This window comes from Hyla sarda, chromosome 13, assembly GCF_029499605.1.
Source record: "Hyla sarda isolate aHylSar1 chromosome 13, aHylSar1.hap1, whole genome shotgun sequence".
Taxonomy (NCBI): Eukaryota; Metazoa; Chordata; class Amphibia; order Anura; family Hylidae; genus Hyla; species Hyla sarda.
This window is the reverse complement of record NC_079201.1, coordinates 1,499,944-1,527,767: the sequence shown is the minus strand read 5'-3', so window position 1 is coordinate 1,527,767 and position 27,824 is coordinate 1,499,944. Positions and strand designations below refer to the sequence as shown.

General features: G+C 42.5%; 1 protein-coding gene and 1 pseudogene across 1 annotated transcript; one reads left to right on the top strand and one right to left on the bottom strand.

Moving 5' to 3' along the window:
* Positions 1 to 889: 889 nt before the first annotated feature.
* LOC130297645 (interferon-induced very large GTPase 1-like) lies at positions 890 to 27,824 on the bottom strand. The gene is given in 6 exon segments (XM_056550349.1): positions 890 to 947; positions 1,053 to 1,542; positions 1,545 to 2,355; positions 2,357 to 2,527; positions 2,585 to 7,935; positions 27,682 to 27,824. Coding segments are annotated over 5 exon segments (6,879 nt in total). The 5' UTR covers positions 7,934 to 7,935; positions 27,682 to 27,824.
* Positions 17,032 to 17,187, top strand: LOC130297853 (U2 spliceosomal RNA; annotated as a pseudogene).

The following is a 27,824-nucleotide window of genomic DNA, read 5'->3' as shown; positions in this document are numbered from 1 at the left end:
TACCTTTCTATTATTGTACTGTTTTTAAAAGAACTCACAAAATAAGTATGTTTAAAATTGCTCTAATTTGATGACCACCTACAAATGTAAAAAAAAAGTTTTTCTGTATACGTGGATTTGTGAGAGCTCGTTTATTGTGCTGTGATCTGTATATTTTTTCTGGTACCACTTTTGCGTGTATTTGACTATTTGATAAACTTTTTTTTTTTAAATGTGATGTGACAGTTTGGACATTTACGCTCGCGGTGATACCAAATATGTTTATAATTTTTATTAATTTTTTTACGCTTTTTGAGGATAAAATGGGAAAAGGCGTTGATTTACATGTTTACTGGGGGAGGGGATTTTTGCCTTTTTTTTTTACTTTTTCTTTACACTTTTTTGTCCTGATAGGGGACAATTTATAGCAATCATTAGTATGCTAATACTGTTCAGTGCTATGCATTGGCATAGCACTAATCAGGATTATCATTGATTATCTTCTCTGGACTGTTCGATATCAGACCAGAATAGATGATCCTGATAGCAGTCTGGACCTGCCATGCAGGATGCGAGCATTGTTCCTGTACTGAGGTCATGTACAGGGCTTATATGTACGTCCTGGTGCACTAAGTCCCAGCGGATCAGGACGTACACTTAAAGGGTTTATATATATATATATATACAGTATATATATATGATTTTATTTTATTACGTGTGTAGGGATGGGCATAAGGAGGGATTAGGGTGGGATAGAGGCGTTACAGAGGTGTGGTCAGGGGCAGAGTCTGGCAGGGGGCCCTTGATTTAATTGGTCCAGGGGCCCTGAGTGTTGTCAGTCTGCCCCTAGGTAGATTCTTATACTTATCCATAGCCATTAACACAGATAAATATTTTAGACATCTGGTCTTTATGCTATGAAATAAAAGAGGAACCAACTTTTGGTCAGTTTCTGTAACCCCCTCAGTCTGTAATAATGATTCATACACAAAAAATTAATTATATTGAAAATGCATAATGGCAGAATTCAAAATGGCCTCCATATCAGTAGTTCATTGTGAAGAACTTAATACCTGTTTTCTGCGCAGTAGCTATCTTCTTCCTTTCTAAGTAGTTCTTCTATCTCTGATATCGCATCGACTTTGCTGATTTTTTTCCACTCTTCTGGAATCGTTTCAAATGTTCTATCATGATACTTTTCTAGGTCAGACTGAAATCGGCAAGTGACCCATCTCCAGTAAAATAAGGAGGAGTTGTCTGGTTTGATGGACCAGTCACTGTAAGGTGGTCCTGCCTGGAGATAATTTGTATAGAATTTTGGAATATATGTATGATTACGGCGAAACAATGCAGAGCTACTTACAAGACTTGTGCATATATCAGTTCTGAGATTTTTCCCAAACCACCAGCTACATCTTCCTGTAAAACCAGCAGGACGGTGATACTTTACACTGTGATCTGTTCCATGCTGAGAACCTGTATCGGTACAGACGGCTCCACAGAACGGACATTTTTCCCAACACCCTGGGAAGTTGTCAGTCAGAATAGTAAGATCTTGCCTGTATCAGGTGTAGACAATTCTTCATGAAGCTTTTTTACTATAGTATCCACAGCCCGGGTCATGGCCTCCGTCAGGAAATCTATGTCACTTATGTTCTGATATTTTACACTTTTTAAGTCATTAGACGATAGATTCAATTTATTCCCAAGTTCTGAACAGAAGGTGTCCAACCACGAATCCACGTTGCCTTTTTCCTCTTTGATCTTTACAGTTGACTGTTTAATAGCATCTATTATAATTTTCTTAAATTCATTCACATTGTTATGTAAAGGGCCTGACACTTTCATTGTATCCCTCATACAGTCCTCGATACATTCCCCAATAAATTCTTCCACTGCAGATTTTGGGTCTGTGAAATACGTAAGGTAATCTTGAAAGTTTTCTTTCTCGGCCAAGGACTTGAGGAGATGGAACTCTAGTTTGGACCTGTTCCCATTCAGGGCTGGGTAGTGACAATTCATGGCACTAGACACATCAATGGCCGATTTCTCATACACCGCTTGCTGTAGGGAGACTTGTAATTTGTTGGAGATGATGTCGGCCAATGAGGCCACTTCTAATTTTCCTTCACAAGAAACCTTAAAACTCTTGTAGAATTCTTCTCTCTTACTTTCAAGATAAACTACAGGATCATTGGCTTTTCTGAAGACATCTGAAAGCTTTATAAACCTGTGAGCGGCTTTTCGGCATAAGAAGAGAGATGCATAGACAATGTAGTCTGTGAGGAATTTATACTTCTTGTCAAACATGGTTTCAACTTCTTCTTGTATTATCTTCAATATTTCGTGAAAATAGCTGCTCTGGTAATCCATTTTTTTCTTGCCCCTTTCTATCTATATACTCATCTATTCGCTTTGCAAGAACATTGACTGAACTGGTTATTGTTCTTTTCGTGTCATCTGAGAAAGTCTTTTTCCAAACCTTGTACTTTTTTTTACCTGACACAAATTTAGAAAACTCATCTGTTAGGTTTCCCCATTTATAAGACTCCAAGATCATTTATAAGACTCCAAGATCAAAAAACATGTTACGGTCATCCTGCACTGCGCTGTAGACTTCATCAAAGTTTTTCCTTAGTAGAAACTCATCAATGGATTTTATTTCTTCATTTAAAATGTGGTTATTGATTTCATTCTGAAGCACCAGCATGCGTTCCCTTAATCTCCATTCCCATTTACTGTACTTCACTTCCAGTTGGTTATAAGTTTTAGTCATAAGAGAATTCTTGAAACTGAAAACAAAATTCTCATTAAGCAAAGCGTTCCACAGGTCGGTGACACGTGCACTGAAGGCTGAAATGCTTAGAATGCTGTTGTTTTCTTTCCCTGAGTCAAGTATGAACTTTCGAAGGGTTTGGACATTCTGACTGTATCTTGGGTTTGGAGGAGCCATTGGGGGGTCACCTTCCCAGAGATGGGCAAAATATTGAATATCAGAGTCAAAATCAAATTTGATGACATTATTAAAGCAGGTTACATCACATTCCTCCTGCTGGGCAGCACACACAGTCATCTCATCTAATTTACTCTGAAGACATCTCCGTCCTTCCATATTCTTTTCCTTGGCTGTGATTTCTCCAACATTTTGGTGAACAAACAAACAACCAGGATGTAGATTGACCTTCTTCATTCTCAGAAAGGCTTGGACAACAATCTGAAGGATGTCTTGCATCTCAAAAGGATTTTCCCCAAAGATGTTGATCAGAGTGAGGTTCCCCAGACCGATTACAAATGTAGCCAACTCATTGTCATGATTGAGCACATTCTGACTGGACAACTCTGTAGATCTTAATCCTTCTGTATCGACAACTAAGACATAATCATAATTCATTTCATTTCTAAGGTCTTCTTCAACCTTCACAAGCTGCATGAAGGCTCCTCGAGTACATCTGCCAGCACACACAGCAAACTGCAGCCCAAACATTGCATTAAGTAAGGTGGATTTCCCGGTGCTTTGTATACCCAGCACAGAGAGGACAAATAACCTTTTGTCTCCTAATGTGTCCTTTAGTTCCTGGAGAATAGCTGTAATCCATTTTAGAGGTACATGTGCAGCATCACCATCCATCAGCTCAATGGGATACCCCAAAATCATGAGATTGGCAGCAATTTTTGGCAAGTTACCAATAATTTGATCTTGAACATTGGCTTCTAAAGCTTCATAGATTTGTCCCACTTCCCGAAGAACATGTTCAAGTCCAAACTTTGAAAAGTTGATCTGCCTTGAAATTGTTTGTAGTTCTTTTTCCATTCTGTCTATAATCTCTTTGTTTTTACTTGCTCGTTTCTCCTTTTTCACACTCGACCAACAATGATGATATTTCTGGTTTAGATGTGAAAGATCCTCTGAGGACAGTTCATCTAAATAGGTCTTCAACCACTGAAGGAAATACATTCTTGACCCATATTTATTAGAATATTGAAACTTTAAAAAATCCTTCATGAAGTTATTGAGAGGATGTGCTCTCTTCAGTTGCTCTCTACGTATTGCTTCTTTTTTTGATTCAATATCACTTCTCTGCTGCTCAATACTTAGGTGACTCTTTCCTCCTAATCTATTCAGTTCTTTATCTTTTTTGCACCACTGTAACCACAGATCACCTTGTAATGGAAGGAATGTATTTTTCCTAGCTGATAATTCTTCTGTTTTTAATAAATTCAGTAATTTTTCAGCTTGTTCTTTACCAGCCTTACACTGCACTTTATCCTCATCAACCAGGAATCTATGACGTCTGGCAACAGCAGCACATGTGTTGAGTGAATACACTGCTTTCTGCACCAATAATAATTTTTTTATTTTTGTTATTATTTATTTTATTAGTTCAGCTTCATTTTTGTCCTTTACACCAATTTTTAGTTTCTGGGGATTCTCTGATCCACTTAACTCTTCATCTACAAGTAAGAAGACACGAGGCTTAGTAGATTCTAACAGCTGTTTCAGTACAATTTCATATTTACTTTCCTTACAGTCAGAATCAGTTACGACTATTACCAGGACTGAAGAGATTTCTTGTAGGAATTTCAGCTGTTGACCATGGTCTCTGGCGTCTCCATGAAGATTAACAAATGCAGTGCAATCATCAAATGCATCATCGTCTCTTCCCCCTGGACAATACCAGGCGATCTCTGTGACTCCATCCATCAGTACTGAGTTTTTGGTGCTTCCTTCACAATGTCGGTGGTGGAAGATGTCATGTCTATGTTTACTCATCAACCAGTTAATTATCTGGGACTTGGAAAAAGCAGATGGACCAAGACGGATAAAAGACACTATGGGAGTTTCTGTTTTCTTCATAAATTTGTCATTGGATTTACTCTTTTCTGGGTCATTTCCAAGCTTGGTCTTCCACTTTTTTTTGACTTCCTGAAAGGCCCATAGTGGGAAATTGATGGATCTTGTGTTTGGATCAGGAACCAAGAGTGGAAGAGCGAACTGACAGAAGGAAAGTTTTGTGTAGAGATATTGTCTCATTACATCATCAGCACAATGAAAGATTGCCATCTGAATGTCCATGGGATGGATATTTTGAACTTGTTTTGCATCTAGTATTTTCGTGCCTTTTTTATATCTACTGAAGAAATGTTTCACACAGCTCTCTGAAGAACCAGTTGTATTATCATTACTAATGGTACTCGTATTTATCTGTGACTCTTGACTGTTATTCTCACAATGCACATTCTGGGCATTATAGTCCAACTCCAGTAGTTTTTGTAAGAAATAAATAGGAAGCTCTTTGTTTTCTAGAGGTTTAGCTCCAGATAATGTGGCTCTACTGATCGTATAAAAATATTCTGTCTTCATTTTTTGTGGATAATATTTTTCTAGATCCAGGTCCTTCAGGATGATCAAAAAGTCTTCTCTGATGTTATTGATGTCATGAATGTGATCATTTTCTGTGAAAGGTTTTTGCTCCTGGCACAAGTGACTTAGTAGTTTTACAAGATCCTGGGCTTGAACCTCTACATACAGTCCATAACCATTACTATAGGCTCTCAGAGATCTCTCTATCAACTCCAAATTTCCTGAATTCTGGTTAAGTATGTTACTAATATCAGGTGAAAGAAAATGTCCTAGATGTTTTATCATAAAGCTAAGATATTCACGTTTTTGCCGTGAAGAATTTTCGTTGTATTGGCCCCCAGAGGTGAGACCTGTATACAGGACAAAAGCTTGAGCCTGTTGAACACATTGTTTTCTTAGGTTTGTGTATTCCTCATAGGCTTCATGTAACTGATCTTTTAAAAACTCAATGTCCTTATAGCCTAACAGTGTTTGGAAGTTATGGTTTACCACACAATACCTGGAGTTTTTAGAAATGCTGAGTATCAGTAATTCTGTGTCAGTCTGCTCTGTTTCCCTTAACATTCTTAGGAAGGAATATAATGAGAGGCTAATATGTTCCGTAGCTATGACTCTTGTTTGATGGACTTCTTCTTTAGATGACTTCAGATCAGCAGTTACCAGTTGGATATCATCTATAGATTTTTGTAGAACATCTCGGAGTTCTGTAAATTCACAAATGTTAATGTGATCAAGTTTTCCCTTTCCAGAATCATAAATCCAATTTATAAGAACTGAACCATCAGGAAAATCTTCACTGGAATAAATATGAGGTTCGATGATCTTTTGCATTAGGGCTTTCATGATATCAACATTATATGAAATATCAGTCTTGTATTTCTTTGCAACCTTGACTAAGAATGATTGAAGTCTTTTATCTGTAAGACACAGATTTACCCAGGTGCTGTCACTTTTTGTGAGTTCCTTGATCTTTTCTTTAAAATCAAGCAGATCATTGAGATGTTTTTTGGCATTTACTGGATCCCAGGACTTTACACTTTCCAATATGAGTTGGGTTTTATCATAAGCTATGAGGAGATGCTCACCAAACAACACTTCTGCAGTGATTCCAGTCACTATCTTGTAAGAATCCATCATATATGAGCTCAGCTTTACAGCATCTTTGAATTCATTTTCGTGATTATCTACAATGATCTTCCATACTGGAGTCAACTCAGTCCCTCGATCTATGACACTCCAGGATCTGTTACTTGTTACAAGTCCTGCTTTCCAATGGGGCAGAGAGTCCGCTTCAAGTGGTCCTCCAGTTTTGGTGATCGATACATGAATTTGTTTCTCCATTTGGGTTGTCTTGGACTTGCCAGAAGATCCTTGGGTGTCAGTGCTTGAAATACCAAGCTCGCCTGGAGTTCCAGAATAACCACAATTTATGAAGTAATTCAATGCTTGACTTGTGGATGTTTTTGCTTTGTGAAGCTCGTTCTTATGAACACCTTCCATGGATGCTCTCCACCAGAATATTCCACCAAAGTGTATGGGACCAAGGTTTGCATGGGAACCAAACCTTTCAAAAAAATCCTGACATTTACTTCTTAAGATCTGTTTATCTGAGTTCATTAAAATTAACTTTTCAATGTTTTTTAATTCACCAAGTGCATCCTGTGACAGTCTCAGTTGGTTCTTGCTAAAGTGATAAGAAGCCAGAGGGACATAATTGTATCTAGTTGTACAAACATAAGTATGGTCTTTTAAAGAGTTGGTGGATTCTTCTTCTGCTGAGGATCTACTGGCATCACTACCTAAACCTAGACCCAATCCCTTAACATTAAAACCAAGTGAACCGCTCAAGCTGACCCCAACTTTCTCAATAGTTTTTATAAAATTGTTCTCTTCTTCATGAGATGTAAATTCTTTTTGACTGAAATCTGAAGTTTGTTCTGGACCCATAAGATGAAAATCTTCTGGAATACATAGAAGTGTTCCCCGTTTCTTAAAATAATCTTGACTATTTTTGGTGTGATATATTCCTTCCAGTGCCAGCCCTCCTGAAGAGTATTTCATGACTTCTTCATCTGTGTAATGATTTGTTTTTAAAGACGCCTCAACCCGGTGTAAATTTTGCTTTTCAAAGTAAGGAATCAGATCTTCTAAGGTTTTATCAGGTGGCACTGAACTCACAGTAGGTATCTCCAGAAGTTTCTGTATTTCATCCATATTTCTGGAAACAACTTTATCTTGAAGATTTTTCTTTTCAGATCCTAACATTTCTAACTGTTCTAATATTTTTGATGCCTCCTGATTTCTCTCTTTCAGGTTCTGAGTTTGTTTTTCTAGTACTTCAGCGCTACTTACACTACTGTCCGGTATATTAAATAATTTCCGTAAAGCTCTTTTTTCCCATGGATAACGGATCTTTTTCTCTAAACTTAGGCAGTCTTCAGCCTGAACATATTGTAGGGAATTAATATTTTTAATTCCCAGTGTTTTCATTTGATTTAGCCAGTATTCTGGATCCAGGCCGTTCTCTTCGAGTTTACTGTTGAGCTGTAAGTCATCCAGGATTTCTTCTGATTCCTTATGTTCTCCAGACATTTCTGGGGGGGGGGGGGGGGGGGGGGGAATATAAATGTGGTTATTAAATCATAGTTATTATCTAGTGTGATTAAATGCGTTTTTTATCCAGATTTTGTTGAGGTCAGTATCACGCACATTTAAATATCTTTGTTATTAGTTTTAAAGTTGGGTTGCCCAAGATTAGAAAAGATTGTTTTCTTGAAACAACACCACCCTTGACCATAATCTATAGAGAAAAGAAAGGACCGACGGCCTCGTGTATTTACCCTCAATAGATCGGGTGGGGGGGGGGGGGGCAACCCCACGGGGCTTATAGATGGCCGCTCCCCTTGAGATCTATGCAAAAAAGCATATCACCCACGATATAATCTGGGTACTGTAGTGCGAGTCGCTGCTATGCTGATGGGTTGCAGGAGGAAACAAGTCGTTCTGGGGGTCAATACTTCTAATATTGACCATAATCTAGGTTTGGCACTGCAACACCAGACATAATTGTTCAAAACGGAGCAGCGGAGTACCCCTTTAAAGGGGTACTCCACTCCTAGACATCTTATCCCCTATCCAAAGGATAGGGGATAAGATGTCTGATCGTGGGGGTCCCACCACTGGGGACCCCCAGAATATAGCATGCAGCACCCACCTGTATCTGCTTCCGGCAGCGCTGGAGGTTCTGGCTCCCGACCATTGTGACGTCCCGGTTCCTCCCCTGTGTGACGTCACGCCCCGCCCCCTCAATGCAAGTCTATGGGAGGGGGCGTGACAGCTGGCACGCCCCCTCCCATAGGCTTGCATTGAGGGGGTGGAGCATGACTTCACACGGGGGCAGAGCTGGGACGTCACAATGCTCCGGTCCCGTGATCAACAGTAATCAGACCTGGAGCGAACACGCTCCGGGGACTGATTTTAACGGAGTGCGGCGTGCAACCAGTGGCGGGACCCCCGAGATCAGGCATCTTATCCCCTATCCTTTGGATAGGGGATAAGATGTCTAAGAGCTGGAGTACCCCTTTAAGGAACAATTCTAGATAACTTATTTAAAGGGAGACTGACAGGCTATTCACCCCCACTTAGTCCAATACACTAGGTTATAGTGCAGGCGAACAGCATTAAAAGGAGGGGTCACTTACATAAATTGGTCCAGTGGATCAAACGTTATCCCTCCCATATCCTCATTGCTTTAGGGCTGCTGTGTGCAATTGAGGCAGGGAGCAAAACTCTTTTAACAAAATAAGCATGTTTAAAATGTTCCTATTTTGACTCCTGTAACATTTCCGTTTTGGAAATAGCAGCGGGATAGCTGCCTGAGCTCATTTACTATGTAGCAAGTGCTGTTTCTGTGCTCAATTCATAGCCGCGCCTTAGATGTATGTCTCTGTGCGTGAAGTTATTCGCTACAACACAATAAAGCATACATTCATATTGTTACGCCGAGCGCTCCGGGTCCCCGCTCCTCCCCGGAGCGCTCGCTTCTCTCTCGCTACCGCAGCGCTCCGGGCAGCTCCACTGACCCGGTGCACTGCGATACCGTCTCCAGCCGGGATGCGATTCGCGATGCGGGTAGCGCCCCGCTCGCGATGCGCATCCCGGCTCCCGTACCTGAATCGCTCTCCGTCTGTCCTGTCCCGGCGCGCGCGGCCCCGCTCCCTAGGGCGCGCGCGCGCCGGGTCTCTGCGATTTAAAGGGCCACTGCGCCGCTGATTGGCGCAGTGGTTCCAATTAGTGTGTTCACCTGTGCACTCCTTATTTATACCTCACTTCCCCTTCACTCCCTCGCCGGATCTTGTTGCCATTGTGCCAGTGAAAGCGTTTCCTTGTGTGTTCCTAGCTTGTGTTCCAGACCTCCTGCCGTTGCCCCCGACTACGATCCTTGCTGCCTGCCCCGACCTTCTGCTACGTCCGACCTTGCTTCTGTCTACTCCCTTGTACCGCGCCTATCTTCAGCAGTCAGAGAGGTTGAGCCGTTGCTAGTGGATACGACCTGGTCACTACCGCCGCAGCAAGACCATCCCGCTTTGCGGCGGGCTCTGGTGAAAACCAGTAGTGACTTAGAACCGATCCACTAGCACGGTCCACGCCAATCCCTCTCTGGCACAGAGGATCCACTACCTGCCAGCCGGCATCGTGACAGTAGATCCGGCCATGGATCCCGCTGAAGTTCCTCTGCCAGTTGTCGCCGACCTCACCACGGTGGTCGCCCAGCAGTCACAACAGATAGCGCAACAAGGCCAACAGCTGTCTCAACTGACCGTGATGCTACAGCAGCTACTACCACAGCTTCAGCAATCATCTCCTCCGCCAGCTCCTGCACCTCCTCCGCAGCGAGTGGCCGCTTCTGGTCTACGACTATCCTTGCCGGATAAATTTGATGGGGACTCTAAATTCTGCCGTGGCTTTCTTTCCCAATGTTCCCTGCACTTGGAGATGATGTCGGACCAGTTTCCCACTGAAAGGTCTAAGGTGGCTTTCGTAGTCAGCCTTCTGTCTGGAAAAGCTCTGTCATGGGCCACACCGCTCTGGGACCGCAATGACCCCGTCACTGCCTCTATACACTCCTTCTTCTCGGAAATTCGAAGTGTCTTTGAGGAACCTGCCCGAGCCTCTTCTGCTGAGACTGCCCTGTTGAACCTGGTCCAGGGTAATTCTTCTGTTGGCGAGTACGCCGTACAATTCCGTACTCTTGCTTCAGAATTATCCTGGAATAATGAGGCCCTCTGCGCGACCTTTAAAAAAGGCCTATCCAGCAACATTAAAGATGTTCTGGCCGCACGAGAAATCCCTGCTAACCTACATGAACTCATCCATCTTGCCACTCGCATTGACATGCGTTTTTCCGAAAGGCGTCAGGAGCTCCGCCAGGATATGGACTTTGTTCGCACAAGGCGTTTTTTCTCCCCGGCTCCTCTCTCCTCTGGTCCCCTGCAATCCGTTCCTGTGCCTCCCGCCGTGGAGGCTATGCAGGTCGACCGGTCTCGCCTGACACCTCAAGAGAGGACACGACGCCGCATGGAGAATCTCTGCCTGTACTGTGCCAGTACCGAACACTTCCTGAAGGATTGTCCTATCCGTCCTCCCCGCCTGGAAAGACGTACGCTGACTCCGCACAAAGGTGAGACAGTCCTTGATGTCTACTCTGCTTCTCCACGTCTTACTGTGCCTGTGCGGATATCTGCCTCTGCCTTCTCCTTCTCTACTATGGCCTTCTTGGATTCCGGATCTGCAGGAAATTTTATTTTGGCCTCTCTCGTCAACAGGTTCAACATCCCAGTGACCAGTCTCGCCAGACCCCTCTACATCAATTGTGTAAACAATGAAAGATTGGACTGTACCATACGTTTCCGCACGGAGCCCCTTCTAATGTGCATCGGACCTCATCACGAGAAGATTGAATTTTTGGTCCTCCCCAATTGCACTTCCGAAATCCTCCTTGGACTACCCTGGCTTCAACTCCATTCCCCAACCCTGGATTGGTCCACTGGGGAGATCAAGAGTGGGGGCCCTCTTGTTTCAAGGACTGCCTAAAACCGGTTCCCAGTACCCCTTGCCGTGACTCTGTGGTTCCCCCTGTAACCGGTCTCCCTAAGGCCTATATGGACTTTGCGGATGTTTTTTGCAAAAAACAAGCTGAGACTCTACCTCCTCACAGGCCTTATGATTGTCCTATTGACCTCCTCCCGGGCACTACTCCACCCCGGGGCAGAATCTATCCTCTGTCCGCCCCAGAGACTCTTGCTATGTCGGAGTACATCCAGGAAAATTTAAAAAAAGGCTTTATCCGTAAATCCTCCTCTCCTGCCGGAGCCGGATTTTTCTTTGTGTCCAAAAAAGATGGCTCTCTACGTCCTTGCATTGACTACCGCGGTCTTAATAAAATCACGGTAAAGAACCGCTACCCCCTACCCCTCATCTCTGAACTCTTTGATCGCCTCCAAGGTGCCCACATCTTTACCAAACTGGACTTAAGAGGTGCTTATAATCTCATCCGCATCAGAGAGGGGGATGAATGGAAAACGGCATTTAACACTAGAGATGGACACTTTGAGTATCTGGTCATGCCCTTTGGCCTGTGCAACGCCCCTGCCGTCTTCCAAGACTTTGTTAATGAAATTTTTCGTGATCTCTTATACTCCTGTGTTGTTGTATATCTGGACGATATCCTGATTTTTTCTGCCAATCTAGAAGAACACCGCCAGCATGTCCGTATGGTTCTTCAGAGACTTCGTGACAATCAACTTTATGCCAAGATAGAGAAATGTCTGTTTGAATGCCAATCTCTTCCTTTCCTAGGATACTTGGTCTCTGGCCAGGGACTACAAATGGATCCAGACAAACTCTCTGCCGTCTTAGATTGGCCACGCCCCTCCGGACTCCGTGCTATCCAACGTTTTTTGGGGTTCGCCAATTATTACAGGCAATTTATTCCACATTTTTCTACCGTTGTGGCCCCTATCGTGGCTTTAACCAAAAAAAATGCCAATCCCAAGTCTTGGCCTCCTCAAGCGGAAGACGCCTTTAAACGGCTCAAGTCTGCCTTTTCTTCGGCTCCCGTGCTCTCCAGACCTGACCCATCTAAACCCTTCCTATTGGAGGTTGATGCCTCCTCTGTAGGAGCTGGAGCGGTCCTTCTACAAAAAAATTCTTCCGGGCATGCTGTTACTTGTGGTTTTTTTTCTAGGACCTTCTCTCCGGCGGAGAGGAACTACTCCATCGGGGATCGAGAGCTTCTAGCCATTAAATTAGCACTTGAGGAATGGAGGCATCTGCTGGAGGGATCAAGATTTCCAGTTATTATTTACACCGATCACAAGAACCTCTCCTATCTCCAGTCTGCCCAACGGCTGAATCCTCGCCAGGCCAGGTGGTCTCTGTTCTTTGCCCGATTTAATTTTGAAATTCACTTTCGGCCTGCCGATAAGAACATTCTCTTTTACAGGCTTCATCTCGCATGAAAAAGTTTGCCGATAAGAAAAGAAGAGCTCCCCCCATTTTTGCTCCCGGAGACAAGGTATGGCTCTCCGCTAAATATGTCCGCTTTCGTGTCCCCAGTTACAAACTGGGTCCACGCTATCTTGGTCCTTTCAAAGTCTTGTGCCAAATTAATCCTGTCTCTTACAAACTTCTTCTTCCTCCTTCTCTCCGTATTCCTAATGCCTTTCATGTCTCTCTTCTTAAACCACTCATCATCAACCGTTTCTCTCCCAAATTAGTTTCTCCCACTCCTGTCTCCGGTTCTTCTGACGTCTTCTCAGTGAAAGAGATACTGGCCTCCAAGACGGTCAGAGGAAAAAGGTTCTTTTTGGTGGATTGGGAGGGCTGTGGACCTGAAGAGAGATCCTGGGAACCTGAGGACAACATCCTAGACAAAAGTCTGCTCCTCAGGTTCTCAGGCTCTAAGAAGAGGGGGAGACCCAAGGGGGGGGGTACTGTTACGCCGAGCGCTCCGGGTCCCCGCTCCTCCCCGGAGCGCTCGCTTCTCTCTCGCTACCGCAGCGCTCCGGGCAGCTCCACTGACCCGGTGCGCTGCGATACCGTCTCCAGCCGGGATGCGATTCGCGATGCGGGTAGCGCCCGCTCGCGATGCGCATCCCGGCTCCCGTACCTGACTCGCTCTCCGTCTGTCCTGTCCCGGCGCGCGCGGCCCCGCTCCCTAGGGCGCGCGCGCGCTGGGTCTCTGCGATTTAAAGGGCCACTGCGCCGCTGATTGGCGCAGTGGTTCCAATTAGTGTGTTCACCTGTGCACTCCCTATTTATACCTCACTTCCCCTTCACTCCCTCGCCGGATCTTGTTGCCATTGTGCCAGTGAAAGCGTTTCCTTGTGTGTTCCTAGCCTGTGTTCCAGACCTCCTGCCGTTGCCCCCGACTACGATCCTTGCTGCCTGCCCCGACCTTCTGCTACGTCCGACCTTGCTTCTGTCTACTCCCTTGTACCGCGCCTATCTTCAGCAGTCAGAGAGGTTGAGCCGTTGCTAGTGGATACGACCTGGTCACTACCGCCGCAGCAAGACCATCCCGCTTTGCGGCGGGCTCTGGTGAAAACCAGTAGTGACTTAGAACCGATCCACTAGCACGGTCCACGCCAATCCCTCTCTGGCACAGAGGATCCACTACCTGCCAGCCGGCATCGTGACACATATATTATTAATATATCATAAAATCACATACATTCAGTAGACACAAATGATACGTTCAGCTTAAATTGGATATTGTGCCATACCAAGACAAAAGTTAAATAACAGGCACAGACTAGAAAAAATTGGGGGGTAGGGGGATATGCAAAAATTATTATTTATATAAATGGTATTTATTTCATCATAATATGTAAATGCAAAGTATATTGAACAAGCAAAAAGTACACAACCCCCAAAAAACTAATATCATAAAAATAAATAAAGTAAATAGAGTGAGGGATGAACTGTTGTTTCTGAGTGCCCAAGCATTATAGTGTACCCTACAGTTTTAGGCACTATTGTGCGGGGAATGTTTGCGGCTCCCGGCCGCAGCCTCCCATCTTCATGCCTATTTTAGTCATGTCTTCCCGGCTCCTGACTGACAAACTTTCCCGGGACAAACGCACCGCAAAGCCAGCTGTACACGTTTGGATCGGAGAAAGGCACTCTGTATGTGCCGAAACGCGTTGTCCTTTTTGCAAATAAATGTACTTGTCATGTGCTGGCCTGCGTCTCTCCTATTTGTGACCTCAACAAACAGCGCTTCTTAAGACCGGTTTTTGCTTCTTTTGTGATTTTCGTGTCATATCACTGGCTCTTCCGTCCAGTCCCGGTCAGAGTGCAGCAGCCTCCAATCACCTCTACCCACCTACTCACAACAGAGATTTGTGAACCAAGACCCCACGCAACCTGGGATCCAGTCTTGTCATCCAATGGGTGAGTATATCACCTAGGTGTGGTGAAGGGACATACCTAGTCGATACACCTTACATAGGGAGCGCCCCCTGTCTCTCGTTTTTTGTCTCTCTATTTCTGAGCATATTTATTAAAGGGATTATCTAAGTTTGAAAAATGTATTCCCTCTCCAAAGTATAGGGGATAAGTGTCAGATCGCTGGGGTCCGACGGCTGGGACTCCCCGCAATCTCCTGCACAATGCTGGGCTTTCTTCATTCACGGAGCCGGGGTCAACACATGACTTCCATGGACTACTATGGGAGAGCTGAAGCTCTGTACTCGTGTATCTAAGGCTCTCCCATAGAAAAACATGGAGGGTGTGTGTTGACCACCTCTTTGTGCAGTGGTCAACACATCTCAGTGTATTGGGTGTGCTGGGACACAGAGCAGGAGATTACAGGGGAACTCAGCGATCAAACCCCCCATGACCTGACACTTTTCCCCTGTCCTTTAAAGGAGAACTCCAGAATATAAAAATTGTCCCCCATACTGCCGGCAGTAAAAAAATAAAGATGTACATACCTTCCTCCGCTCCCCTGGTGCCTCCGGTAACCGGCTCCGGTTCTCCGACGTGATCCTCTTCCTGGTTGCCTGTGGTCGGAGAATCATACTGCACTCAGCCAATCACCAGCCGCAGCAAAGTCCGACTCGGCCGGCGATAGGCTGAGCGGCAGTGTGAGAACGCTTCAGGACACAAAATTCTTCACTACACCGGCACCAGCTGCCAGGGCCGAAAATGTCACACTGCCGCTCAGCCTCGCCGGCCGAGTCGGGACTTCACTGCGGCCGGTGATTGGCTGAGCGCAGTAAGACTCTCCGACCACCGGCAACCAGGAAGAGGATCGGTTACCGGAGGCCCCGGAGTTCTCCTTTAAATAGGAAATACATTATCTAAACTGAAGTACTCCTTTAAATGGTTCAGGGCATTTAATAACTATGGGGCTACTACAAAAACCACTTTGTATGATTCCTTCTTACGTTTCAGAGCCTTTTATACCTGTTGTGACTTCTGTGGTACTTTTTTTCAAAATGCTGTTCACAGGCAGTTTTGTAACCCAGCTTAGGGCCGGTGTATGTTTGTGGTGTAATGGAGGGCTGTGCGACAAAACTGCAACTTTTTTTTTAAAGATAATTTACACCTCAAAACCAGATACCAACATTTAGTCAAAATCACTTTAATAAAAAGTTGCACAGTTTTTGCACAGGTGCGAAAGTAACATAGTGCAAGTATAAAGATATACAAACACAATAATATGTAAAGTACTACAACACATCCTACCTACATAATGGCGCATGTCATCAAAGCAGTTCAAGAAAGTAAACCAGAGATATAGAGATATATAGATATATAGAGAGCCGACTACACAAGCCCTAAATCATTCAAGAATAATAGTAATAGCACATTAGGGCTGGGTGGTATGGCCAAATATGTGTATCGCGGTATTTGTGTAACTTATGGCGGTTCCACGGTATATTACGGTATTCCCCCCCCCCAAAAAAAAATTATTATTAGCTCAGCGCTGCGCTGTCCCCATCGGGGTATTACTCACATATGCCCCCCCACAAGCGCTGGCCTCCTCGTCGTCCTGTTTGTTGCGGCCGCCGACGCTGACACTCTATAGCTGTATCCCTATGCCTGGGCTGCAAAAGGTAAACAAAAATAAACTTTGACGCATGTTCCTACGATGATCTTACGCTCTTCCTGGGGACGGGAACGTCGGACAGCCGTCAGCCTATCACCGGCCGCAGCGATGTTCCGCCTCGTCATGTAAGAAGCCGGTAGTTTTGCAACATCTGGAGGTTGAAAACCACTGGTATAGAGTGTCAGCGCCGGCGGCTGCAACAAACAGGAGGACGGGGAGGGCAGCGCTCGGGGGTGACATATGTGAGTAGTACCCCGATGGACTGATAATTAATTGGGGGGTGGGGGCAGAACAGCGCTCGCGGGTCACATATGATTAGTTCCCCGATGTGGGGACAGCGCAGCGCTGGGCTGATAATTCATTCATTCCCGAGGGGGAGGGGCCAAACCGGTATTGCGGTATGGGATAAAATTCATATCGTGCAGCACAACAATTTTGGTATTCGGTAAGAAGCGGTATACCGCCCAGCAGTATAGCACATCTTGTATTTTAGTAACGCCTCCCGGTACCCTGGAACACAAAGTCATAGGGGGGAATTTATCAAAAGATTAAGAAGAAATGTCTCAATTTGATCGCTTCTCGGACTTTTGGCTAAGATCAAGTGTTGTATCTGTTCTTATCAGTTTAATATCGGATATGTCCCCTGTCTGGGGACCATATATTACCGTATATACTCGAGTATAAGCCGAGTTTTTCAGCACGATTTTTCGTGCTGAAAACACCCCCCTCGGCTTATACTCGAGTGAACTCCCCCACCCGCAGTGGTCTTCAACCTGCGGACCTCCAGAGGTTTCAAAACTACAACTCCCAGCAAGCCAGGGCAGCCATCGGCTGTCCGGGCTTGCTGGGAGTTGTAGTTTTGAAACCTCCGGAGGTCCGCAGGTTGAAGACCACTGCGGCCTTCAACATCATCCAGCCCCCTCTCACCCCCTTTAGTTCTGAGTACTCACCTCCGCTCGGCGCTGGTCCGGTCCTGCAGGGCTGTCCGGTAAGGAGGTGGTCCGGTGAGGAGGTGGTCCGGGCTGCTATCTTCACCGGGGAGGCCTCTTCTAAGCGCTTCGGGCCCGGCCTCAGAATAGTCACGTTGCCTTGACAATGACGCAGATACGTCGTTGTCAAGGCAACGGCTCTATTCCGGGCCGGAAGCGCGGAGAAGAGGCGCCCCCGGTGAAGATAGCAGCCCGGACCACCTCCTCACCGGACCACCTCCTTACCGGACAGCCCTGCAGGACCGGACCAGCGCCGAGCGGAGGTGAGTACTCAGAACTAAAGGGGGTGAGAGGGGGCTGGATGATGTTGAAGGCCGCAGTGGTCTTCAACCTGCGGACCTCCGGAGGTTTCAAAACTACAACTCCCAGCAAGCCCGGACAGCCGATGGCTGCCCGGGCTTGCTGGGAGTTGTAGTTTTGAAACCTCTGGAGGTCCGCATGTTGAAGGCCGCAGTGGTCTTCAACCTGCGGACCTCCGGAGGTTTCAAAACTACAACTCCCAGCAAGCCCGGACAGCCGATGGCTGCCCGGGCTTGCTGGGAGTTGTAGTTTTGAAACCTCTGGAGGTCCGCAGGTTGAAGACCACTGAGGGCGAATGATGAGAAGAGGATGATGAAGGGGGGGGGGGGGGGGGTGTGGGGATGATGAAGGGGGGTGGGGATGATGAAGGGGGGGGTGTGGGATGATTACAAGGGGATGATGAAGGGGGGATGTGTGGGATGATAAGGGGATGTGTGGGATGATGACAAGGGGATGATGAAGGGGGGATGTGTGGGATAAGGGGATGTGTGGGATGATGACAAGGGGATGATGAAGGGGGGATGTGTGGGATGATGACAAGGGGATGATGAAGGGGGGATGTGTGGGATGATAAGGGGATGTGTGGGATGATGACAAGGGGATGATGAAGGGGGGATGTGTGGGATAAGGGGATGTGTGGGATGATGACAAGGGGATGATGAAGGGGGGATGTGTGGGATGATGACAAGGGGATGATGAAGGGGGGATGTGTGGGATGATAAGGGGATGTGTGGGATGATGACAAGGGGATGATGAAGGGGGGATGTGTGGGATGATAAGGGGATGTGTGGGATGATGACAAGGGGATGATGAAGGGGGGATGTGTGGGATGATGACAAGGGGATGATGAAGGGGGGATGTGTGGGATAAGGGGATGTGTGGGATGATGACAAGGGGATGATGAAGGGGGGATGTGTGGGATAAGGGGATGTGTGGGATGATGACAAGGGGATGATGAAGGGGGGATGTGTGGGATGATGACAAGGGGATGATGAAGGGGGGATGTGTGGGATGATAAGGGGATGTGTGGGATGATGACAAGGGGATGATGAAGGGGGGATGTGTGGGATGATAAGGGGATGTGTGGGATGATGACAAGGGGATGATGAGGATGTTAATGACGGGTCTGGATGATGACAGGGGGGGATGAGGTATTTCCCACCCTAGGCTTATACTCGAGTCAATAACTTTTCCTGGGATTTTGGGTTGAAATTAGGGGTCTCGGCTTATACTCGGGTCGGCTTATACTCGAGTATATACGGTAAATGGATTTTTGAGAACGGGGGACAATTTCGCCCCATGCATTGACCCGATATGGCAGTATCTTTGGGTACAGTGCACCAAAAAAAATATATATATATTTCTCAATTGGTGCGACTTTTTGCTAAAGTGATTTTGCCTAAAATGACTTAATTACACACTTTTGCTTTTTCACTTTACAGTGGTAAGTAGAGATTTACGAAGTGAAAAATGTTTTCAAAATGTTGCAGATTTGTTGCACATCCCTAAATTCCACCACAAACATACACCAACCCAAACCTGGCTTAGGTTGCGTTCACACGGCCATCTGTCTCCATTTCGGTCCCGTTTTTGCCGGCTGTAAACGGATTAAAAACGTTTTTTTTTTTTATTCCATTTATGTCAATGGGATTTTTTTTTTTTTTACAATCCATTTGCACCCGTCTGCACTCATTTCCGTTTTTTTTTTTACAGCAGAAAATATGGCAACATGCAGTATTTTTTATTCTGTCAAAAAAGTGGATGAAAAAACGGACATCATAGTTTTAACATTGAAGTCTATGGAAAAACAAATAGTTGTGAAATGACATCCATTTGTATCCGTTTTGCTCCTTTTCTTGATCCATTTTTTTGATCCGTTTTTAACTTCTGAGCATGTTCAGAAGAGAATCAGGAAGTTACCAGGAAAAAGTTACTCAAGGGTTAAAAAAATAAAAAAATAAATAAACGGACATCAATGGACAAAAACAGATTTAAAATGGATCCAAACGGGTACAAACGGATGATTTTGATACTTTTTTTGTTCAAAAACCGAAGTGGTCCATCCATTTATACCCGTTTGACCCTCCGTTTGTATCCGTTTTTTTCTTTATCCGCTTTTATTCTTTACGTGAGTAAAATGGAACGGGGACAGACGGCCGTGTGAACGCACCCTTACAAAACTGACTGTAGACACCAGTTTCAAAAAGTCACATGAAAGTTGCACGGATGAAAAAAGTCGCAGAAAAGGAGTCATACAAAGTGGTGTCCCGAAGAAAAATGACACAAAAATGTAGAAGGCCCATATTTATCACGTGCACTGAACCATTTAATATATTTAGTGCGTGTACACTCCAACTACACCATCAAAACCTGTGTATAACAACGCGTTTCGAGCTGCAAAAGAGCTCTTAACCTGTTGGGGACGAAGGGCGTATGCATACGCCCTTGCGTCCTGGTACTTAAGGACGAAGGGCATATCCATACGCCCGTGGGAATTTCGGTCCCCGCCGCATGCCGGGCAAGGACCGGGCCGGGGTGACTGCTGATATCTATCAGCAGGCACCCCGTGCAAATGCCCAGGGGGGTCATTAGACCCCCCCATGTCGGCGATCGGCGCAAATCGCAAGTGAATTTACACTTGCGATTTGCGCCGATTCCGGGTCATTACGGGTCTATGGTGACCCGGAATAGAAGGGGGATCGCGGGTGTCTAAGACACCCACGATCCCCGTAAAGCGATAGGAGTGAGGAGGCACGGGTGCCACCCCTCCTATCCCTGCTATTGGTGGTCTAGACGCGACCACCAATAGCAGATCAGGGGCGGAGGGGTTTACTTTCGTTTTCCCCGTCCTGCCCTCCCACAATAGGCGGGGCAGAACGGGGAAAACGAAGAGTAGCGGCGCCAGAGTCCACTTACCCCTCCGGAGGCAGCGGAGCGACGGGGATCGGCGGTCGGCGACGGAGATCTGCGGCAGCGTGCGGCAGAAGAGGACGGCTTCCGGATGCGACGGAAGCCGGTGAGTAGTTGCCTAGCAACATCTAGAGGGCTACAGTCTGAGACCACTATAGTGGTTTCTAGACTGTAGCCCTCCAGATGTTGCAAAACTACAACTCCCAGCATGCCCAGACAGCTGTTTGCTGTGTGGGCATGCTGGAATTTGTAGTTTTGCAACAGCTGGAGGTCTGCAGTTTAGAGATCACTGCACAGTGATCTCTATACTACCCTCTAGATCTTGCAAAACTACAACTCCTAGCATGCCCACACAGCTGTTTGCTGTCTGGGCATGCTGGGAGTTGTAGTTTTGCAACATCTGGAGGTCCACAGTTTGGAGATCACTGTTCAGTGGTCTCTAAATTGTAGCACTCCAGATGTTGCAAAACTACAAATTCCAGCATGCCCACACAGCAAACAGCTGTCTCGGCATGCTGGGAGTTGTAGTTGCGTACCTCCAGCTGTTGCATAACTACATCTCCCAGCATGCCCTTCTGTGATCAGTCATGCTGGGAATTGTAGTTTTGCAACAGCTGGAGGCACACTGGTTGGAAAATACTGAGTTAGGTAACAGAACCTAACTCAGTATTTTCCAACCAGTGTGCCTCCAGCTGTTTCAAAACTACAACTCCCAGCATGTACTGACAGACCGTGCATGCTGGTAGTTGTAGTTTTGCAACAGCTGGAGGCTCACTGGTTGGAAAATACTGAGTTAGGTAACAGAACCTAACTGAAGGTTTTCCAACCAGTGTGCCTCCAGCTGTTGCAAAACTACAACTCCCAGCATGTACTGACAGACCGTGCATGCTGGGAGTTGTAGTTTTGAAACAGCTGGAGGTTCTCCCCCCCCCCATGAGAACGTACAGGGTACATTCACACGGGCGGGTTTACAGCAAGTTTCCTGCTTCAAGTATGAGCTGCGGCAAATTTTTTGCCGCAGCGCAAATTCCTAGCGGGAAACTCACCGTAACACGCCAGTGTGAATGTACCCTAAAAACACTACACTATACTAACACCTAATAAAGAGTAAAACACTACATATACACCCCCTTACACTCTCCCCCCCCCCCCCCCAATAAAAATGAAAAATGTATTGTACGGCAGTGTTTCCAAAAAGGAGCCTCCAGTTGTTGCAAAACAACAACTCCCAGCATTTCCGGACAGTCACTGACTGTCCAGGCATGCTGGGAGTTTAGCAACAGCTGGAGGCACCCTGTTTGGGAATCACTGGCGTAGAATACCCCTATGTCCACCCCTATGCAATCCCTAATTTAGTCCTCAAATGCACATGGCGCTCTCTCACTTTGGAGCCCTGTCGTATTTCAAGGAAACAGTTTAGGGTCACATATGGGGTATCGCCGTACTCGGGAGAAATTGCGTTACAAATTTTGGGGGGCTTGTTCTCCTTTTACCCCTTATGAAAAGGAAAAGTTGGGGTCTACACCAGCCTGTTATTGTAAAAAAAAAATTTTTTACACTAACATGCTGTTGTTGCCCTTTACTTTTTATTTTCACAAGAGGTAAAAGGAAAAAAAGCCCCCCAAAATTTGTAACGCAATTTCTCCTGAGTACGGAAATACCCCATATGTGGGCGTAAAATGCTCTGCGGGCGCACAACAAGGCTCAGAAGGGAGAGTGCGCCATGTACATTTGAGGCCTAAATTGGTGATTTGCACAGGGGTGGCTGATTTTACAGCGGTTCTGACATAAATGCAAAATAATAAATACCCACATGTGACCCCATTTTGGAAACTACACCCCTCACGGAATGTAATAAGGGGTACAGTGAGCATTTACACCCCACAGGTGTCTGACAGATTTTTGGAACAGTGGTCCGTGAAAATGAAAAATTTAATTTTTTTGTTTGCACAGCCCACTGTTCCAAAGATCTGTCAAACGCCAGTGGGGTGTAAATACTCACTGCACCCCTTATTAAATTCTGTGAGGGGTGTAGTTTCCAAAATGGGGTCACATGTGGGGGGGGGGGCACTGTTCTGGCACCACGGGGGGCTTTGTAAATGCACATGGCCCCCGACTTCCATTCCAAACAAATTATCTCTCTAAAAGCTCAATGGCGCTCCTTCTCATCTGAGCGTTGTAGTTCGCTCGCAGTGCACTTGACATCCACATATGGGGTATTTCCACACTCAGAAGAAATGGGGTTACAAATTTTGGGGGGCATTTTCTCCTATTACCCTTTGTAAAAAAGTAAAATTTGGGGAAAAAACAGCATTTTAGTGGAAAAATATTTTTTTTCATTTACACATCCGACTTTAACAAAAAGTTGTCAAACACCTGTGGGGTGTTAAGGCTCACTGTACCCCTTGTTACGTTCCTTGAGGGGTGTCGTTTCCAAAATAGTGTGCGATGTGGGGTTTTTTGCTGTCCTGGCACCATAGGGGCTTCCTAAATGTGACATGCCCCCCAAAAACCATTTCAGAAAAACTCCCTCTCCAAAATCCCATTGTCGCTCCTTCCCTTCTGTGCCCTCTAGTGCACCCGCCGAACTCTTGATATCCACATATGAGGTATTTCCTTACTTGAGAGAAATTGGGTTACACATTTTGAGAGGATTTTTTTCCTTTTACCCCTTGTAAAAATTCAAAAATTGGGTCTACAAGAACATGCAAGTGTAAAAAATGAAGATTTTGAATTTTCTCCTTCACTTTGCTGCTATTCCTGTGAAACACCTAAAGGGTTAACACACTTACTGAATATCATTTTGAATACATTGAGGGGTGTAGTTTTTATAATGGGGTCATTTGTGGGGTATTTCTAATCAGAAGACCCTTCAAATCCACTTCAAACCTGAACTGGTCCCTGAAAAATTTCGATTTTGAAAATTTTGCGAAAAATTGGAAAATTGTTGCTGAACTTTGAAGCCTCTGGTGTCTCCAAAAGTAAAAACATCTCAACTTTATGATGAAAATATAAAGTAGACATATTGTATATGTGAATCTATATATAATTTATTTGGAATATCCATATTCCTTATAAGCAGAGAGCTTCAAAGTTAGAAAAATGCAAAATTTTCAAATTTTTCATGAAATTTTATAATTTTTCACCAAGAAAGGATGCAAGTATCGCCGAAAATTTACCACTAACATAAAGTAGAATATGTCACGAAAAAACAATCTCGGAATCAAATTTATAAGTAAAAGCATCAGAGTTATTAATGCTTAAAGTGACAGTGGTCAGATTTGCAAAAAATGCTCCCGTCCTTAGGGTCATAATGGGCTCCGTTCCCAAAGGGTTAATAATGGCTCAATGGCTCATGGCTTAATCATGATTAAGAGCTCTTTTGCAGCTCAAAACGCGTTGGCGTACTGTTTTTAGGGGCTTGGTCCCCTCACCCTTTCCCTTTTTTTTTTTGGTTTGTGCCTGACTTTGATCATTTTAACATGAGCTAGAATAAGCTACGTTTTACCTTTTTCCTAATCCCTGTTGTTTATATGGTTCTCATGGACGGGAAGCTGCCGGAATCATCCGAGCTCCAGGGGCTCCTTCCCAGCCCGAGTCTCTGCAACTTACTACAGTGGGTGGGGAGCTGAGCGTTTTCTTTCTCCTTGTTGATGATAAATGTCCCCATTGTGTATCCTTAGTATAACTAATAGTGACCCAAAACATGTGACTTTATTCATACTACCGATGTTCTATGTCTATTATTCTACTATTCTAGTATCTATGTCTATTGTTCTACTATTCTAGTATCTATATCTATTATTCTACTATTCTAGTATCTATATCTATTATTCTACTATTCTAGTATCTATATCTATTGTTCTACTATTCTAGTATCTATATCTATTATTCTACTATTCTAGTATCTATATCTATTATTCTACTATTCTAGTATCTATGTCTATTATTCTAGTATCTTTATCTATTATTCTAGTATCTATGTCTATTATTCTACTATTCTAGTATCTTTATCTATTATTCTACTATTCTAGTATCTTTATCTATTATTCTAGTATCTATGTCTATTATTCTACTATTCTAGTATCTTTATCTATTATTCTACTATTCTAGTATCTTTATCTATTATTCTAGTATCTATGTCTATTATTCTACTATTCTAGTATCTATGTCTATTATTCTACTATTCTAGTATCTATATCTATTATTCTACTATTCTAGTATCTATGTCTATTATTCTACTATTCTAGTATCTATGTCTATTATTCTACTATTCTAGTATCTATATCTATTATTCTACTATTCTAGTATCTATATCTATTATTCTACTATTCTAGTATCTATATCTATTATTCTACAATTCTAGTATCTATATCTATTATTCTACAATTCTAGTATCTATGTCTATTATTCTACTATTCTAGTATCTTTATTATTCTACTATTCTAGTATCTATATCTATTATTCTACTATTCTAGTATCTTCATCTATTATTCTACTATTCTAGTATCTATGTCTATTCTACTATTCTAGTATCTTTATCTATTATTCTAGTATCTATGTCTATTATTCTACTATTCTAGTATCTTTATCTATTATTCTACTATTCTAGTATCTATGTCTATTATTCTACTATTCTAGTATCTTTATCTATTATTCTACTATTCTAGTATCTATATCTATTATTCTACTATTCTAGTATCTATGTCTATTATTCTACTATTCTAGTATCTATATCTATTATTCTACTATTCTAGTATCTATGTCTATTATTCTACTATTCTAGTATCTTTATCTATTATTCTAGTATCTATGTCTATTATTCTACTATTCTAGTATCTATGTCTATTATTCTACTATTCTAGTATCTTTATCTATTATTCTACTATTCTAGTATATATATCTATTATTCTACTATTCTAGTATCTATATCTATTATTCTACTATTCTAGTATCTATATCTATTATTCTACTATTCTAGTATCTATATCTATTATTCTACTATTCTAGTATCTATATCTATTATTCTACTATTCTAGTATCTATATCTATTATTCTACTATTCTAGTATCTGTATCTATTATTCTAGTATCTATATCTATTATTCTATTATTCTAGTATCTATATCTATTATTCTACTATTCTAGTATCTATATCTATTATTCTACTATTCTAGTATCTATGTCTATTATTCTAGTATCTATATCTATTATTCTACTATTCTAGTATCTATATCTATTATTCTACTATTCTAGTATCTATATCTATTATTCTACTATTCTAGTATCTGTATCTATTATTCTATTATTCTAGTATCTATATCTATTATTCTATTATTCTAGTATCTATATCTATTATTCTACTATTCTAGTATCTATATCTATTATTCTACTATTCTAGTATCTATGTCTATTATTCTAGTATCTATATCTATTATTCTACTATTCTAGTATCTATATCTATTATTCTACTATTCTAGTATCTATATCTATTATTCTACTATTCTAGTATCTATATCTATTATTCTACTATTCTAGTATCTATATCTATTATTCTATTATTCTAGTATCTATATCTATTATTCTACTATTCTAGTATCTATATCTATTATGCTAGTATCTATATCTATTATTCTACTATTCTAGTATCTATATCTATTATTCTACTATTCTAGTATCTATATCTATTATTCTACTATTCTAGTATCTATATCTATTATTCTACTATTCTAGTATCTATATCTATTATTCTACTATTCTAGTATCTATATCTATTATTCTACTATTCTAGTATCTATATCTATTATTCTACTATTCTAGTATCTATATCTATTATTCTACTATTCTAGTATCTGTATCTATTATTCTAGTATCTATATCTATTATTCTACTATTCTAGTATCTATATCTATTATTCTAGTATCTATATCTATTATTCTACTATCCTAGTATCTATATCTATTATTCTACTATTCTAGTATCTATATCTATTATTCTACTATTTTAGTATCTATATCTATTATTCTACTATTCTTGTATCTTTATCTATTATTCTACTATTCTAGTATCTATGTCTATTATTCTACTATTCTAGTATCTATATCTATTATTCTACTATTCTAGTATCTATGTCTATTATTCTACTATTCTAGTATCTATATCTATTATTCTACTATTCTAGTATCTATATCTATTATTCTACTATTCTAGTAACTATATCTATTATTCTGCTATTCTATTGTTCTATGTCTATTATTCTACTATTATATGTCTATTATTCTATTGTTCTATGTCTATTATTCTATTGTTCTATGTCTCTTATTCTATTGTTCTATGACTATTGTTCTATTGTTCTATGACTATTATTCTATTGTTCTATGTCTATTGTTCTATGCCTATTGTTCTATGCCTATTGTTCTATTGTTCTATGTCTCTTATTCTATTGTTCTATGTCTATTATTCTATTGTTCTATGTCTCTTATTCTATTGTTCTATGACTATTGTTCTATTGTTCTATGACTATTATTCTATTGTTCTATTTCTATTATTCTATTGTTCTATGTCTATTATTCTATTGTTCTATGTCTATTATTCTATTGTTCTATGTCTCTTATTCTATTGTTCTATGACTATTGTTCTATTGTTCTATGACTATTATTCTATTGTTCTATGTCTATTGTTCTATGTCTCTTATTCTATTGTTCTATGTCTCTTATTCTATTGTTCTATGTCTATTATTCTATTGTTCTATGTCTCTTATTCTATTGTTCTATGTCTATTATTCTATTGTTCTATGTCTATTATTCTATTGTTCTATGTCTCTTATTCTATTGTTCTATGACTATTGTTCTATTGTTCTATGACTATTATTCTATTGTTCTATGTCTCTTATTCTATTGTTCTATGTCTATTGTTCTATGACTATTGTTCTATTGTTCTATGTCTCTTATTCTATTGTTCTATGTCTCTTATTCTATTGTTCTGGTGCTGTATGACTATTATATCATGTAGTATGAATATTACCTCTCTCCCAGATCTGTCTGTGCCGCAGGTTTTCTGCATTCTGCTGTAGCTGCGCTGTTTGTAATACTATTTCTAGCCCAGACGACAGACGTTAAGTTTCGTTCTATATTTTCTTGACTGCAGTAGAAATCTGATCATCTCCA